The following is an 18612-nucleotide window of genomic DNA, read 5'->3' as shown; positions in this document are numbered from 1 at the left end:
CAATTGTCAAAATTAGAGTTAAAACCAAAGAAGTCGGCGGAGTGAAGACAGAGGGGTCAGCAGAGAAAACAGCAGAGTGAAGATAGAGGGGACGGCAGAGAAAAGAAAAGAGATGGAAAGAACTCAATGATGACTGAGCGCTGAGGATGGAAAATGATTGTTGTGGAGTGGATGGTGGTGCGCCGGCGGAAAAGGGGAGAAGAGAGGGGATCACGGACAAGAAAAAGTCGAGAAGTCATTGACAATAGGCTCTGACATAGAAGTAGTGGGTCGACAAGAACTCGAGAAGTCGTTGACAATGGGCTCTCATATAGTAGTAGTGGGTCTGCACGATACGATCAGACAATGGTGGATTTGGAAGAGCGAGTTGATTGTCCTGTTGAGTGAATAACATGGCCAGGCCGAGCTCTCCACCACAACCGGATTCTCCAAATTTTGTGTTATTTTAAAAGATTATGGACCACGACTGTGCCTCAAAATACATAGGGATTGAAATCAATTTTTGCCTCAAGTATAGGACCAACAATGTAATTTACCCTATTTCCACTTTACATAAATTATTGTGATTGTCCGGAACTAGAAATTCTATGACCTCCGGACAATTACCCAGGAAACATGTATTATCATAGTATTTTACAATCTGCACATAGTTCTCATATTGAGACCACCAACTGATCTAATACTCTATATTCACGTCCCTCCTTAATACCATATCATCAAATTATCATCAAAGAATCTAAGGACTGTTCCCTTTGCATAAAACAATATATTATCAGACCTCAACTGCATATCGAAATTTAATCCAAAATTTGCAAGAATAAAACTGCATCATCAGTGTCAAAAAACAAGCAGCAATATAGCTACATTCCCTATCGAGCAGCCTGCGCTTGGGCGTGTTCTAGAAGCTGGTTCACTAATTTATAAGTGCGACCAGAAAGTGATTTAGTATGGTCAATGAGCTGCTCGTACCTGAGGAGGAGAAATAATTCCTCAGTTAAAAGAAGCATAGACAAACATGCATACAGATAAATGGATAGTTATTTATTTGAATATGACGTATATCACCAAAACTTACACATTAGTTTGATTGGGTTCCATAACAATGGTTCCCATCTTTGAGTCGATCTTAGCTTCAAGCTTTGAGGTCCTTATAAGAGTCACTATCCATCTTTCCGCCTCCTCATAATTCAAATTCAGTTTCTCAGCAAGCACTCTGTCGAATATACACCAAATGGTACAATGTAAATTATATTTCTCAAATGGAAGTGGGACAAACATTCACATATAGGTTTTTATATAAATAGAAGATTATGCAAGTTCTGAAACAAAATTTTTAGAGGATGAAGTTAATGCCTGTAACTCGGATGACAGGCTAAATGCTTCTTATAGAAACAGATGGTAATGAAGGAAAGAGTTGGAAAGGGAGTTAGGGACGGGTGCCTGCATATTTAGCAGGGAGGATGGGAACTCCACCGTGCAGAAAAGGAGAGCAAAACTATTTGGATGACATTAAATAATTGAAGAAACAATCTCAGCTACATACCCCATGTCAATGCGCTGATGAATGCGACAGTAGGTCTCAAAGATGAAAAGGCGAGCATTTTCAAGGAATTCATCTCTTAAAGGTACAGTTGAAAAGTTTCCTTCCTCCACCCTTTTGCCAAGAAATGGATCATTCAGTATAACCTGCATCAAGATAATAAGTTTCACAAAATCAATACACGAGGAACTTAAAGAATGAATCACCTCTGGAACTCCATCTCTTAGAGGTTTAAAACCCAAAGATCAGTCGTATTAACATTCCGTGGCAGTTATAAAACAGCTGCTTGGGCAAACAAACCTTAGAAACCCCTAAGCAAGCCTATATTCTAATGGATATGAAGTATCACTATCTTCATGCCCAAAGATGTGGTATTCCAGATTAGATAGAGGCAAAAGATCTCAAAATGAAATGGCTTCATATGATTCTTAGCCAGGTAGAAAAATATATCTAAACACAAAATCAATCACTGCAGAATTCGGATTTAAATATTTTAGACATCTTAAGATGGCTTTCAGAAAATTCCAACAGCAAGCACTGCAGAATCATACAGGGCTTATTCTCATTTAATGTCGCTGTATATGCAGATATAATTAGAACTAGTGGAACAATCCACTTGAGATTTTGGTATCTGCATTAATACTGAAGAGCCTACACAGAGAAAGCCGAAGAACAAATGTGCAAGACAAAAGTAGTTACATATTCCGAAAACTCATGCAAATTAGGTTATACTTCCGAGAAACTGTATGGAGTAATGGCTTTTAGAGGCAATCCAGATAAGATCCCTACTACGATGCTATATTCAGTAACTTCACGAAAGCAGGAACAGAGCATATCCACTTATAGTATAATTACCGAAGAAATCTCAATAATGTTTAGACAAGATATGCACACAGCACAGTAAAACACAGAGTAGATTATCTCAATGCTGAGGTCCTGGAGAAACACGAGTGAGGACCATCTGGAGTCAGGAAGCTTACTTCTTCACACTCTCTCATCTTTTTCTGAGCCATATCAAAGTCATAGTTGACATATATACATGCCAAAAACTCTGTAATGGGATCTTCATTAGAGTACCGCTCTTGCTGAATCACCTTTATAAATTCCTTAAACTGAGGTCTCCTCCTTTTGTTGACAATGAATGCAGTTGCCAGGTATCGCAAAAGATGGGGAGCATTTGTTTGGATTGCATTCAGATACCTGTATAGATCTCACAGTTTAAGATATGCTAAAAGACACCTTATTCCGCACACTTTGGGGGGTTGGGAGGGGCTCAAACACCATTTCAGTAACTATTCACAAAACTATCATTTGACATAGAAAGTTGAAAAGACGAGACAGAGGAACTAGAAAATCAAGGACTTTATGCCAGAAAGTGATCATACTAAAGAGACAAAATTTACTTGAGGCGAAGCAAAATAATTATTTGCTTCTATGGACCAAATTAATGAAGAAACAGGTAAAAGAATAAATTGATTCCAGACTCATACTTGTCCTGATTAAACAAGTCAATGATCTGTGTTCTTCCATTTTCATGGTTAAAGAAGATGAATAGACTCCAGTGCATTAGCCATATCCTACTCTGGACTTGGTTCAACGGAGAAGAGAAACTCTGCAAGGTATACATCATCGTAAGCTTATCTCACTGCTTTGAACAAGGGAAGAATATAAAGCACTAAATCCCATGTGTGCTTCAAGCAAACCTTAGAGTCAATGATTTCCTTCAAGCGGTTAAGCTCCTCCAATGCAATCTCCCAATTTTGCATCAATATCTCTGCAGCCAGTTTTCCCCATAATGCACTCAAACTCCTGTCACTGTTGGTGCACAAGGCCCTATACTGGTACAAATAATCAGCAGCACCGGAGTAGTTCCCACATTCAAACTGGAATTTGGCATACTGATATAGTGCTTCTATCTGCTGGGGACCAATCTGGACAACATAACTTGAATTTAATCAGTCAACCCTATTTGATAAATGAGATCTCAATCTGGACAACAACATAACATGAGTTAATCCGTTAGACAATCTGACAAGCAAGATCTGGACATAAGCCTTTCACAGCCTATTTAGTTGATTACTTAAACAACCACCTAAGATGTTATTCACCAACCCAACATAAGTGACAGAATAGTGCGATTTTCAAGCCCGATCATATATATAGATGTTGATTCATTTAAAAGGACTAAATTGCAAGTAAATAGCCGTATGAAGTATGACAACCCAAGGACCATCTAATTTAGTTTTCATTGCGTTTATGAATGAATAGTATGTTGCCAAAAGCTGTAACCTTCTAAAAGTAAGATGATCACGAAGTTAACAACATAGACAAAACTCAACCTGATAGCGATCACTAAGCATCTGAAGATTGTACTGTTTGTCAGCCCTCAGTTCCTGAAATGCATTAGGATTGTGCAGAAAGGCAATCAAAGGAGCTGCTCCCTCTTCCAGTGCCTTCAGCCTACCTACCACCTCGGCTCTCCTCTCAACCATCTCTAAAGCATACAGAAACCAGAGAGAGTTTAGAAGAATCCAGTCCAATACAGTTTGGAATAATTCAAGGAAAACCACCATCTGTCACACACACTTCATAAGACATAAAAATCACAAAAAGCAAAAAAGATAACTTCACATCAACAATATTCCCACAAGGCCAGAAAACAACCAATCGTCGTTCACTGATTAACACAAGCAACATATGCAAGAGGAATCAAACCTAATCCTAGGTAAAAAATGAAATATATACATATCTGAAGTAGTATTATTTTAATATGCTGCAGATCTGCAATAAACTAACACATATGAGCATCGATTCTATAACAGAAAACAATAAATTTTAAGTATACAAACAAGCATTTCCTGCTTCCCCGGGATTAAGGTGAACAAATACCCAAGTCAAAGCAGACCTGGGAATAAAACAAATGAAAAAGCACTCAAGTAATCAGGAAAATAACCTAATCCTAGAAACTAATGTGGGTTAGACGAAACAATAAAAATATAAAACACTTCATCTCAAACATTTACATGATGAGTACATTTCTACATTAACAAACACAATTATTAACAGTTTAACACCCCCATAAGCAAAAGTACAAAGAAAACACATAACCAAACTACACTATGTTCAACAAGAAGCTATCTATCCGACCTAGTTTGCAAAAACAAAGCAAACGAAGCATATATAGAGACCACTGCTCCTCAACTACGAAATTTGTCAAGAACCCAAATTCACACAATCACAGTCATATCTATTTGAAAAATAATAACAAAAGCAAGTGGGTTCCATGTAGAATTAGAATTCGTGCTACATGTCCGGCGGGCAATTCTATAGTGATTTGGGTTCAATTTTTTCAAGAAAAGCAGAGACCTCAAATCCTAAGAACCAGAGACTAGAATTTAATTTTTAAGAAAAGGGAACTTTACCTACCAAAAACAGCAAAATCAAACAATGCCATCCCACGTAAACAACCAAGAATGAACTTGAAACCTTACACACTCATCGATCAATACCTCTCTTGTAAGAAAAAGCCCCGGTGAGGCTCAAAATGTAAACTTTAACTACCTCTATCCCACACAGACATAGTTACATACCCTGTGGAACGTCGTCGGAGCGGTACAGGGATTTGTGAATGTCCATTGCATAATCGACCATGTTAGTGTCATTAAGAAGCTCGATTTTCGCCTTCAGAATATCCTCCTCTGGGTACAGACCTCTCTCCTGCAAGAATTCAAGCAGTGGGAACACTAGATGCCGGTCCAGCTGAGGTGCTATCCGCTGCGTCAAGTCGTATTTCGCCGCCATTGCTTCTCCTTCTGTTCCCGGATGAACTAATTTCCGCGGCGGTTCTCGTGGCGGAGGGTGGGTGGAGTGGATCCGCTATGGATGGGGAAGTTTAATGCTTTGGGTTTGGGTATTAGGGCTTTCTAATTGCTTCCTTTAAATTTTGGGAACAATATCAAATGAGCCCAACATTAGTGTAAAGTTTATGGATCAATTGGGCTAATTGGGCTGTAAATGAAAAACGAATTTGATCCATATGGGCCCGTTGGGCCATAAACATTAGGGTTAAGTATGAGTTTTAAATATATAATTTTTCTCTGCTGAAAAAAATATATATATAATTTTTCTTACTTATAATTTTATTTTAAATAAAAATTTATTTTGAATATACTAACCGTTGGTACGACATTTGTGCATGTAATAAATAATTCTTTAAATTTTAAAATATACCATAAATATAAATAAAATATATAAATCAATAAATTATATTTTTCTAAAAAAAAGTAACGTCGTGTCATATTTGTCATAGAAATATAATTATCATATTTTAAAATTAGTATGGTTGTTTCATTAACTGTCATTTGTGAACAAAAAGGCTTCATTTTTTTAATAATAGTATAAATTAAAAAATAGACCATGATAAACTAGTAGACTCTGCTATGTATATATCTATACTATTATAAAGAAAGATGTGTTAGAACACAAAGTAACGATTTTGGCACCGTTACATTAACTTTTTTGTGATCTAAAACTTCAACCGATAAGATAACTAATTTATTCAACTTTTCAATTTTTATATTAACTTAACTGTCTAATTTTATTGTAATATATTTGAAAAAATAAAAAAATTACTTACTATATGCATACAAAAATGAGTTTATAAAAAAATATAAAAATTATTATAATGATCTAATTGAGATTTTATGAGGTTTAATAATTATTTAATCGTTACATTTTACGTATTTACGTGGCTTATTTATAATTGAATTTATTAATGAGTTTTAATTAGGTCATTTGATGTTTTATAACTGGCAAATTCTTACAAGTATGTAAAGGGCCATTAGCTTTCTTTATTTGACACATTGAGAGAGATATCTTTGTATAGATTATGAGTTTAAGAAGCACATTTATAATCCAACAATTATTTGTAGAGTTTAGGCAATACGACTGTGGACTGGTTCCTAGTCTTCTCGTGGTCGTGCACATGGAATGAAACATTGCTGAAAGCTAATGGTCTTTTATTCTGGAGGCCTGGACAGCTGTTGAAACCTATAAGTAGGGAGGCAATCATGACTTTAGGTCAGCGACAAGTATCGTGACTCTCCATCGGTGCAGCTTTTCTAATTTCAAGCTTTATTTATTTATTTTTATCACTTTATATATTGTAAAAATATATTTTATAGATATTTTATATGTAAATTAAATTAAAAAAATATAATACAAACACAAATCACACAATATCTACAACTCCTAACTTAGATAATTGCTTACTCTTTATTTTAATTGTCGAGTCGCTGAAAAAAAAAAAAAAAAAGAATTATCCCCCACATTATAATCATTACGACTTGAAAAATATAATAACTTAATACTATCTAAAATAAACTCGACACAAAACCTTGAGTTTTTATTACAATGAATAAATATTTGCCAATGTTTTATCTATAATCAAAATATTAGCAATAGTTTTTAACTATAGTTAATGTTTCAACCAGAAACAACGACTAATAGCTATTGTCCAATCACAATTAACTAATATTCACAATATATTTTTTTTTTTTGTTTTATTGCGTAGAAACTGTATATATTTGGGAAACATTTTCAAATTTGTTGAAAATTTGTGTTTGTTTACCCATGTTTTTGATCTTCAACGATTGATTATTGCATGCAAAGAGCATACCATGTTTTCCACAAAACGTTTATGTCAAACTATTATTATTCCGAAGACAACATTAATTGTAATAATAAATACAATTAAATTAGGACAAATCGCGTTGAGACCTTCTGAGATTAAATTTAAATATACAATCACCATTTATTTTTTTTAAATATAAAATTACAAACACATTTTTTGAATTTATAGTTATAATTATAACTATATCTCCTATTCAAAAGACAAATTATATACTTTCTGAAAAACATTAAACTATTATATGACATTTTATTTAAAGTAGAAAAAGTAACTTGAGATGCATGAATGCCTTAAGGGTAAATTACAATGAGCTCTCTAAGGATTGACGTAGTTACGAATACCCTTTTATTGTTTGAAAATTATCAAATACTCCTCCCCCAATGTTTGATGAGATTATGTAATTTTTGAATGGAGGCTTGGAATTGTCAATTTTGTTCTTGTTGTATTTTTTTTTAAAAAATAAAAAAATACGGACAAAGTGGACGGAAAATTTTGAAAAATTGTAAAAAGTTATCCACTTAGTGCATAAAATTCTTTCAGAAAATAAATAAAATTATAATTTATAGTCCACAAGGGTATTTTAGTTAATTCACTATAAAATAGAACCTAACGAAGTCTAACAAAATGCACTAATTGTGAGACCACCGTCAAACTAAGCAGGGTATATATTGATAATTTTTCAAATAACAAATACGTATTTAAAATTATAATACATCTCAGACGAACTCGTTGCAATATATCTTTTATTTAAAGTAGAAAAAGTGACGTGACGTACATGAATACCTTAAGTTATACAAAATACTAATTGTTATTGGAGTGGTTTTATTCCTTTTCACATTTGATTTAGACATGTTATTGATGATGTATAGTTCCTACGTAAATTTTTTGTCTCTATTTTCTTGTATTTGGAATAATACATAACTTTTTGTAGGAATGTTACATAGTTCCTTTCTAAATTTTTCGTCTCTATTTTCTCGTATTTGGAATAATACATATCTTTTTGTACAAAACATTCCTACAATGTCTTCTCGCGCAATATATATATAGACATGCATGTTAGCATTAATTTGTATCATTCGAACAATATTTCTTTCCTCTCCCGTTAAGGAGCTAGATATAATTTGCATATATCCAGCTTAAAAATTGTAGCATCATTTCACGACCTCCCCTCCCGAGGGAGGATACTAATCATGGGAGTCAAGAACATCAGCTTGACTCTCGTTTTGTTTAGTTGTCTTTTGTTAACATTGCTTCTCATCACTGCGAATGCTGATGAGCTTGGAATAGGTATTATACTTGCAGATGTTTCTCGCTACATAACCAAACTCCTCATTCGTTTTTGCATTGTTATGCACTTATTTTCCTTCATTTTCTCTTGCCGTTCTTGCTGAGAAGCTAGGAGAGTATGTACAGATTTTGAAGTTAGACATTTATAATTTTTTGGCTTTGTGAAGCAATTTTAGAATGTTCGCAAGTTGAGATACATTGGGGAAAAATAAATAAATAAAAGGTTTAAATGCATTTTTCATTCCCTAACTTAGGATATATATCTTTTTAATTTTCGTAATTTCAATCATTTTGAATCACAATTCACCCTTCTTGCTGAGAAAATGCATATGTATCTCATGGGACTTTTGAAAATTGGGGCTATTGTTTGTTGGCTTATTTTTTTCAGTATTTTCGTCCTTTAACCTTTTACTGTAGCATTTGGTCCTGCATATTTTTAATTTTTGTAATTTCAAATTTTTTTTTGTTAGATCATTCACTTTTCTTGCCGGTAGAGGTGAACTTCAGCCAAAAAAAATAAAAAAAACCCCTAAAATTAAAGAGATACAAAATCAAAATACTGCCATAGTTACAAGGCTAAAATACCAAATTGCCCATGTTACGGGAGCAAAATATATTTAACTCAAAACCTAAAAGCGAGTAGGAGATCAGTTTTAATTGTTTTTGATATTTTCTTAAATAATTTTAAGTTAGTTTCCAAATAATTATTATTATTTTCTTTTTTTTTATTAGATATTCTAACTTCAACTTTTTTTAGTTTCTAATACTTTTAGGATACACTTTCCATTTTTGCTTCTTTTCGAAACTTGAACATTCTTTAAATGTACAGCTGGTTTCTTCGAATATTTCCTAAATATACTATATATAAACCAGTCACGCTGTAAGAGTATTGTACTTATCATACATATAATTAGTTCATATTCGACCAACCCCCGAATTCCGTCATAATTTCGCAAATTTGTGAAGTACTATGTTGTCTCTTTTTGTTCTCAGTTGATGAAACTTCATTCTCCTATGTTGTGGGGGGCTAAGGACGGACCTGAAAACTGGGGCAACCTTAATCCAAATTGAAAACTTTGTGGAACTGGAAAAACTCAGTCTCCGATTAATATTTTGGATTGTAAAGTGAAGAATACACAATTACTCGGTGATTTGAATAGAAAATATCATCCAACTAAAGTTCTGCTAAAAAACAATGGACACGATATTGAGGTAATTAAGCTGCCTCGTTGTCATATAAACTCTTTCATTTTTTATTTTATTTTTCATGAAATTAATAATATTTTTTTGCTACTCGATCGGATCAAGCATTTGAAAATGAAAAACGTGTTTACAGAAATATTAAAAAAAAAATATTTCAGCAATATATACATACCAAAAAATTGTGAACACGTTCATGTATAGGTTCTATAAATTATATGAAACTTCGACTGAGGATTTATTTTCTTTCTTTCTTTCCCTGTAGGTGGAATGGGAAAAAGGTGCAGCGGGAGGCATCATAATAAATGGCGATGAGTTTAAATTGCAGCAATGTCACTGGCATATTCCTGCAGAGCATATTGTGGATGGATTTAGGTATATAACTCCTTCTGATATTGCAAATGATCAAATTATTTTCTTATGAAAAAAAATAAATAAAGCAATTTACCTTTTTGTACTTTTTAAAATTCAACAACTTACCTTCCTATGTTTTTTAAAATAAAGCGACTAAGCCTACTTAGACATAGAGGTAAATTGCTTTATTTTAAAAAGTACGGGGAATATGTTGTTATTTTTCTTTCATAGAAAAATAATTTGCTCATTTACAATATCACAGAGAGGAGATAAATTACTATTCACCCAATGTTTTTTTGGATGCATTTGTTTTAAGTATTGCATGTAAGTTTGATTATAGTGTTGGGATGATTTCATCAACCATAACTCATGAATTCTTACTTAAAACTCAAAGGATATATGTATTTATTAAAAAAAAAATAAGCTTATTTTGTCTGAGTTTTTCGTTATTACTTCTCTTAATAACACCCTTTATAAAAACAAGAAAATATGATTTTTTGTTGATCAACACTCATTGAAATTCTTTTGGTAGATTTAATATGGAGTTGCATATCGTCCATGTCAACTCCGGAGGAGATATTGCTGTTGTTGGTATCCTGTACAAGTTAGGACATGGTGATCCTTTTCTTGCAAAGGTGAGCAATTTTGATTTATCGTTGGTTCTAAAACCTTTCCACATTGCTTTATTAATACTGAAAAAAAATAATTTTTCACTATAATTAATTAATATTATGATCAAAAGAAAAAAAAAATTATGTTGAATACAGATTAAGTATGCAGCTCCACAACGGCTATTAGTCATTATTTATGCAAGTGATGTCGAAATATTAATTAACTATATAAAAAAATTATGATAAATATTGATTCACCGTGGTAAAAATTTAAATTTTGTATTGATTTTGTTTGATTGTAGTTAGTGTTAATTTACTATGATTTTAAAGTCATGTTCATTTATAATATAGTGAAAAATTGTTATTATTATTATTTTTTTTTATGGTGTAATGATAGTCTAACAATTTCCTCTTGCAGCTTTTACCATATTTGCCGTTTGCTATTCCAGAATGATATCCTCTTAAGAGGGCTATTAATCCATCAAAGATGAAGATTCCAGGCAGAGAATATTATAGATATAATGGTTCTCTAACAACTCCTCCATGCTCAGAAAATGTTACTTGGACAATATTTAAGAAGGTAAGTTAATTTTAGTCGATTTGTAGGAAAAAATTTACCCAAATCAAGTTCTGCGAACCAAATAATCACAGATCAAGATTGTTCACTTTTTTTTGAATTGTACGTCAATCACACGATAAGTGTATTGTGCTTGTCATATAATTAATTCAAATCCAACCAAACCCGATTTAAATTAAAATTTCTCATTTTGTTGTACTTCTACCCACATCATCAATAGTTGTAATCCTTTGAGATGTTGGATTTAAGAGGAAATTAGAAAAAGATAATGTTTCTCTAAATGCATCTAATTAGATATACTCTTTTATGATTCTTAAATAATTACGTATTTTTATTAAAAAATAAAACACAGCTATTTTATTGTTTTTCCTGATACTTAATTATGGTTATCAATTAATTATTCTTTCCAAAAGAATAACATTAACCATTTCTAATTTTGCTCTTTTTTTTTTTAATTTTCTTTTGTAGGCGAAGACAGTCTCATACGAGCAAATACAAGCACTAAAAGAAGTTGTTCATGACGTAAGCGCATAACTGACTATTTCTAATTAAGAAATTTTTTTATTTGGATCAGATTTGGTCGAACCAAACCAATCACAGAGCAATTGTATCACACTTACTATGTGATTGGTCATTTTTCCTTAACTGTACACTAATTACAATGCACTTACCACATAATTGGTTCAAGTTTGGCCGAGTCAGGTCTGGACTAGAATTTTTCTTTTATTAAAAGCTTTGTGGTTTTGGCATTTCACTTACAAGTTGATTTATTCCGTTTTCAGGGGAATACAGGAAATGCAAGGCCAATTCAACCAACAAATGGAAGAACTGTATACACGTTTAAACCAAGACCTTATATCGAGTCTGTTGTATTAGCAGGTACCGAAGGAAGTAAGGACGATTGAAGAAACATAATATTGCCTTATGAAAAAACTTAAATAAGAGGCGATGGTGGTTCTTAGTATTTGCCGTTTCTATATACAATAAACGACGCAACTTGTTCTTTGTATTGTGTAATATGAACCTTTTAAGGTATTACTATGAATAAGTGTAAACATGCATTGCAAGTTCTCATATACATATGTGTTTGTTTAAGTTACCAAAAAGTTAATTATCAATTCATGTGCCTAATACATTTCTATACATATAAATGCAAATTATTTTTTCAATGAGGCCTAGTTCAGTTGGCGAAGTTGAGGTCTCATGATTTTAAAAGTCATGGGTTCGAACCCAGCATGTGCATGGGCTGTTGTCTACTGTATAGTAGGAGTTGCTGTCTACTGTAATAGTAGATCTTGTTGAAAAGAATATGATTATTGTATAGTCGTTGTTAGATGTTGATGTCGAAAAAAGTGCAAGTTCTTTTAGCACCGCCATAAGCAAATACACAAATATCACACACAAACAAAACAATAATTCTCTTAAGGTAGATTACAATGACGTTTCATGAAGTTTGACATGGATACAAAAACTATCTCGTTATTTAAAAAATTATAAATACTCCAATCAAATGAAAAATAATTGTGTAGTCTCTATAGTTTATATAGTAAGATGAAAATTACTAATTTACTCTTACTGATTTTTTAAAAAAAGATATATACAAAGAACAATGAGGGCCGGTAAAGTAATTGATCCATATGGCTTATTAGTCCACAAAAATATTTTAAAAAATTCTAAAAGATATATAGAATTATAATTCATGTCCAAAAGAGCACTTTTGGTCAGTTCACCACAAAAATTAGATGGAAACCGAATAAAAGTTAACGAAATGAACACGTTGTTAACAAATGTTAAAATTAGAACCGGTGTTTGTAATTTTCTAACAATTAATGAGGAGGTATTTATAATTATACCAAATTAAAAAAAAATAGCTATAGCGAACCTTAATTTTTATATTTACGTGCTATAAAGATAATTTTTAATACTCAGAAAAAGTCATAAATAATTATTTAAGTAGAAAGCTGTTGAGTAGGTAAGTAATAAATTTGGAGAAAAATTGTATTCTTGAATAATATGGTAAAATTAAAATAAAAATTAAAAAGCTAGATCGTGGACTCACTAACTAGGTTGGGTAGGAAATAAAAGTATTTCCGGGCCTGCAATCCCTATTATGCTTCTTTTTCTAACATGTATGATGTAATAATTAACTCAATTATTCTTACAATTTTTAATTGAGTACGCAGTTAAGTGTTTCACGCAACTTTAAATGTAATAACTCAATTATTCTTACCTGCAGAATAATTTCCAATTAATTGTTTCCCGAGATACTGCAAGAAAATAAATATAACAAAAATGTTAGTGATAAAAGAGAATAGTACAAAATCAGTTTTCACGATATAGGAAGTGAAGATTTAAAATCGCACTAGATGATCTAAAAGAATGCCATTTTATTTTTATTTTCTTTTCTTGTTTTCATCACATACGTATTTATCAGGATAGGTCGTTCCCAATTTTAGTAAATCCAACTGGCCAGACTTATTTACCCAACTATGATATATAAGGGAAGGCCAATTATTTAAGGGTAAATTATATTTTGTCATTCGAACTATACCAATTTTTATATTTTGGCATCCTTTTTTTTTTTTTTTTAAATATCTACTTACAATCTCAATTTTGTGAAATTTGCAATTTGGCATATATGATCCTTTTTTTAATGATTTTTTTTTTATCGAAAAAACATCACATGTTGTGCATATGTGAAAAATGTCACAACCCGCTTAAATACCACATGTCAACTGCATGTGATGTTCTTCTTACGAAAACCTTGACGAAAAAACAGTTATAAATGACAAAGTGTAAAATTTCATAAAATTAAGATTATAAATTGATACAAAAAAAAGATTTAGATGTCAAAATATAAAAAAAAGATCATAGTTCGGATGATAAGATATAATTAACCCATTATTTAACTCAAAACGTAATAACTCAATTATTATTTCCACTTGATATGGAGTTGGTGCATTGTAAAATGTAATGGTATTTAAATAATTTTACATGAAGTTTCTTGTTTTATCATTATGTTTTTTCAACTTTGAATGGAATTAGGTGGAGAGAATGAGCACTAGCTCTTAAATGTGATGGTTCAAACTTCAATTCTTGCCTATACTAATTAATAATTGTGCATTATTATTGCATCGTATTCACAAGTCAATTCAATATGTGAATAAAAATTTGATTTCGTGTAGTAAAATTGATATTCTAAAACTCAATAATTACAATATTTGGTCCAGTCTCATAGATATCTATTTAAATTTGTAAGTTACATGTTGACTAAATAATGCATTCAAATTTTCAATATTAGTATAAAATTATTAGATTTTATATACCATGCATAAATAAAAGGAAAATGCCCCCATGCAGGATCGAACTACAGACCTTCAGTTTACAAGACTGACGCTCTACCACTGAGCTATAGGGGCTTGTTTGACTGCTAATTTGTAGTAATAATTCCAATAATTATAACGACCACCCCGAAAATTTGAAGTATTTACTAATACCCCCTCATTGTTTGAAAAATTATAAATACCTCCTGATATTTGATAAAATTATATAATCTTTAAATGGAGGTATGAAATTATTGAAATTGCCCTTACTGTATTTTTTTTTATTTTTTAAAAAAATTTAAAAAACTTATAAAATAATTGAACGGGATGAATGAAATTTTTTAAAAATTATAAAAAATTATCCACTTAATTAATAAAAAATATTCTTTTAAAAAATAAATAAACTTATAATTTTTAATCACAACGGTGTTTTGGTCGATTCGCCATAAAAAATTGGATAAAAACCTAACAAATTGAGCTAATTGTTAGACGGTCGTTAAAATCAAGGGGATATTTATAATTTTTCAAACAATGGGAGGTATTCATAATTATGCTACATGAGGGGAGGTAGTTGTAATTTACCCTATTTTTAAATTAATTGTATCTCTGACTAGTAATAGTTTCCTAACAAGAAATACAAATGTGTTTTGGGTTAAATGCAATTCATTTACGTCTATAATATGTGAAATGAGCAAATAAATTTCGGTGAAAAAGAATTAACAAAATTATCCTCCTGTATTTTGAAAAATAAAACAAATTACCTGTATCAATGGTTTACATAGGGGGTAATTTGCTTTATTTTTAAAAACACAGGGGATAATTTGCTATTTTATTGTTTATAGGGAGTTTTTTGTTCACTTATCATATTACAGGGAGTAGATTGCATTTTTTCCAATGATTTTACATGGTCTAATTTTAGATTTATAGTGCGTTTCGCTGAGATTATTTAAAATATCTTATAAGTTCCTGCATTTTATAAGATTTATAATATGCTAAAATATTATTTTAAAAATAAAATTTTGATATGTTTGGATACAATAAGATTAAAAACTTTATAAGTTGTGAGTAAAGGTAATTTTCCATTTAATATCATAGATTAAAATTGAAGTAATTTGCTACTTTCTTTATATAATATATATATATATATATATATAAGTTGGATTTTTTTTTAATTTTTTCTCAAACGAACGTATAAGCTCATATATACTCTAAAAAACTTACCAAATAATTTTCAATATTGTATAATATACTTTTGAAATCCTATAAATTCATCCAAACACACTCTTAGGTTCGAGTATCGGGGGAAGGGGTGGTGCAAAAAGCAAAAACACGATGAGATATTCCCTATTATTCCAGAACTAATAATAGTTTTTAATTACAAGAAATGTAGTAATAACTTGGGATATTTTTTATGTACGTATATGCATACTTGTGTATGGTTTTATAATATATCAATTACATATATATACATGCATACTGGATAATGAAAATAAATTGTGTAAATTATATCTGGCGTTGTGCATTTTCAATTATGTTTATATATATATATATATATATATGTGAAATCGACTTATATTTACACGTCTATGTGTGCGTGCGTCATGCATAAATTCTTTTTGTGTCAGAGCATTTTCACAAATCTATGGAAAGACGACTCTACAATTCACAAACATAAATAATAAAGTAATATTATTATCTAACAAGTTAACACACACACATATATATTCTAATAAGGAATGAAATCTTAAAACTTTACACTTTGTGATTTAAATTGAGTTAATTACATTTTATTACTCGAATTATAGCCGTTTTTATGTTTTGACATCTAATATTTTATTTTTGTCAACTTACCATTTCAACTTTTACAAAATTTTGCATTTTGCCATTTTTGATTGTTTTTTAATCAAGTTTTTTGTCCAAAAAACATCACATGCTAGTGCACATGTGATATTTAATTAAGGGTTATGTGATGTGATATTTTTCACATATACATAACATGTGATGTTTTTCGAATAGAAAAATCAACAAAAGAACGGTCATATACGGCAAACTGTAAATTTCAAAAAGTTGAGATGGTAATTTAACACAAAAAAAAGACTTTCTAAAACAAAGTGTAAAAACATGCATAGTTCGAATAATAAAATATAATTTAATACAAATAATAATATCAAAACTTTTAAATAATATGTATGAACATCTTATTTACTTTAAGATGGTTGAAAAGTTACGGGGCACAAATTAATATTAAATGGAGGAACAAATGTTCTTTTTGCTATAGTAAAAAGTCAATGTATAATTTTTTCCCCCTAGCTACATATATAGTCATATGTCATCTATCTCTGTTCAAATACTTCTTAGAAAACAATCACAAGTATTTAAAATTAATATTTATGATATGTAGAAGATATATAATATACGTTCGTAAACGAAGCACACTTAATGTATATGCATAATTTGAGTTTTTACTATATTTATCTAATTGAATAATTAATCAGCATTGATAAAATAAGTTAACTTTAAATACGTACTAATAAAAAACTATAGATAGATTTAATTACTAAAAAAAAGATCATTATTTATTATAAAAAAAAGTAAATTAAGGGCGTTTTAGAAAATTTATATTTTGCCTCGACTTAATAAATAATATAGAAAGATATCAAGAATTTGTGCTTCAGTACGTACACATGCATGTACGTATAGCAAATTTTCAACTTATTTCTTCCTTAGATAATTAATTACTAGGTATAAGTCTTACAACTAGACATTGTTGTCCATATTATCTTGTATTTGGAAATTAGAATACACATCTTTTTATTACACTAGTAGTTGATGCACACAGTCCTCACGACCATATAAGGAAGAAGTATAGTATGAGATTAATAAAAAAAATTGTAAAAAGATATAAACGTACTATAAGATGAGGAAAAAGAAAGAGGTTTGCGAGAATTAATAAATATAGGGTAAGGTGCGAGACAAAAAAGAAAAAGAAAAAAAAATTATAATTGTGAATTTATTAAAAATATAAAAATTTGTGAGTAAGAAAAAAATTATGGAGAAGGTGAGAGGAAAACATAGAGTAGTGGGTTGAGAGAAAGAAAAAAAAAATTATGGAATTATTAAAAATATTGAAATTACTATTATGACCAATCTTTTTAACAAAACAAATGAACTAAAGGGTAAATGTAGGTATTCAAAAGTTTGTACGATAAAAGAATTTTCTTTTATAATATAAAAAAATGGATATATATCGACAGATGATTAATGTCCGTTCGGCTAGAAGGTGAGCTAATGTCCGCGGCTGCCACTAATGTACCCCCCATTTGACTTTAATTAACTATGCATTAAATAAATCCTTTTGTCGCATTATACAATTTCTTAAAATAATAATAAAAAAAAAGTTAAGCACAATAGTAAGTTCAATTAATTTTAGTAATCACACAATTGCAATTTATTTAATTTTCTCAACCCACTACTTTCCGTTTCTTTTTCATAACTTATGCTTTTTCACTCTCAACATTCTCCTTATAAATAAATAAATACAAAATAGAATCGAAATAGTTTCCACCATCATGAATAATCTGGGTAGCTATCTTCTTCCCAAATATATTGCAAATAATTTTAGTATTATGCTCGTATGCGAGTTTTGATTAATAATACCGATATATAGAAACAAATCGAATCTTTTGTATTATTCAGTTCGCGCAAATCAGAATAGTAATATTTTATCGTACAAAAACAGTGGAACCATTGTGAGAAGAAGAATATTAAACTGAACAATTTGATAATCAGATCGCAAAAACAATATTAAGGAAGTACCATCAGTAATTCTGCAAGAGACCCTAAAGAAGATATCGGATTCCAACCAAAAAGAAAAAAATAACATAAGGAACCACAAAATAAAAATAAAAAATAAAAAAAAATCAACTGCTTAAAAAAAAACTTTTTCAATAATTTCTAAAAAGCCACAATCCACAACAGATTATCAAACACTCGCATACTAATCTCAATAATCAAACTAGTTAACTAGTCAA

General features: G+C 30.6%; 1 protein-coding gene, 1 non-coding gene and 1 pseudogene across 2 annotated transcripts; 1 reads left to right on the top strand and 2 right to left on the bottom strand.

Annotated features, from left to right (window-relative positions):
- Positions 513–5452, bottom strand: LOC105159853 (eukaryotic translation initiation factor 3 subunit E). Its single transcript, XM_011077057.2, has 8 exons — positions 5131–5452; positions 3880–4034; positions 3244–3471; positions 3031–3152; positions 2521–2740; positions 1544–1686; positions 1076–1213; positions 513–969 (listed from the first exon to the last, which is right to left on the bottom strand). The coding sequence occupies exons 1-8, from the start codon at positions 5339–5341 to the stop codon at positions 870–872; spliced, it is 1317 nt and encodes a 438-aa protein (XP_011075359.1). The 5' UTR covers positions 5342–5452; the 3' UTR covers positions 513–869.
- LOC105160045 lies at positions 9531–12163 on the top strand (annotated as a pseudogene).
- Positions 14606–14677, bottom strand: TRNAT-UGU. Its single transcript has one exon. It is a non-coding gene; the product is annotated as a tRNA-Thr (tRNA).

The sequence above is a fragment of the Sesamum indicum genome, linkage group LG4 (genome assembly GCF_000512975.1).
Source record: "Sesamum indicum cultivar Zhongzhi No. 13 linkage group LG4, S_indicum_v1.0, whole genome shotgun sequence".
Taxonomy (NCBI): Eukaryota; Viridiplantae; Streptophyta; class Magnoliopsida; order Lamiales; family Pedaliaceae; genus Sesamum; species Sesamum indicum.
Note: the sequence above shows the minus strand (reverse complement) of the source record. Positions and strands in the feature narration are given on the sequence as shown.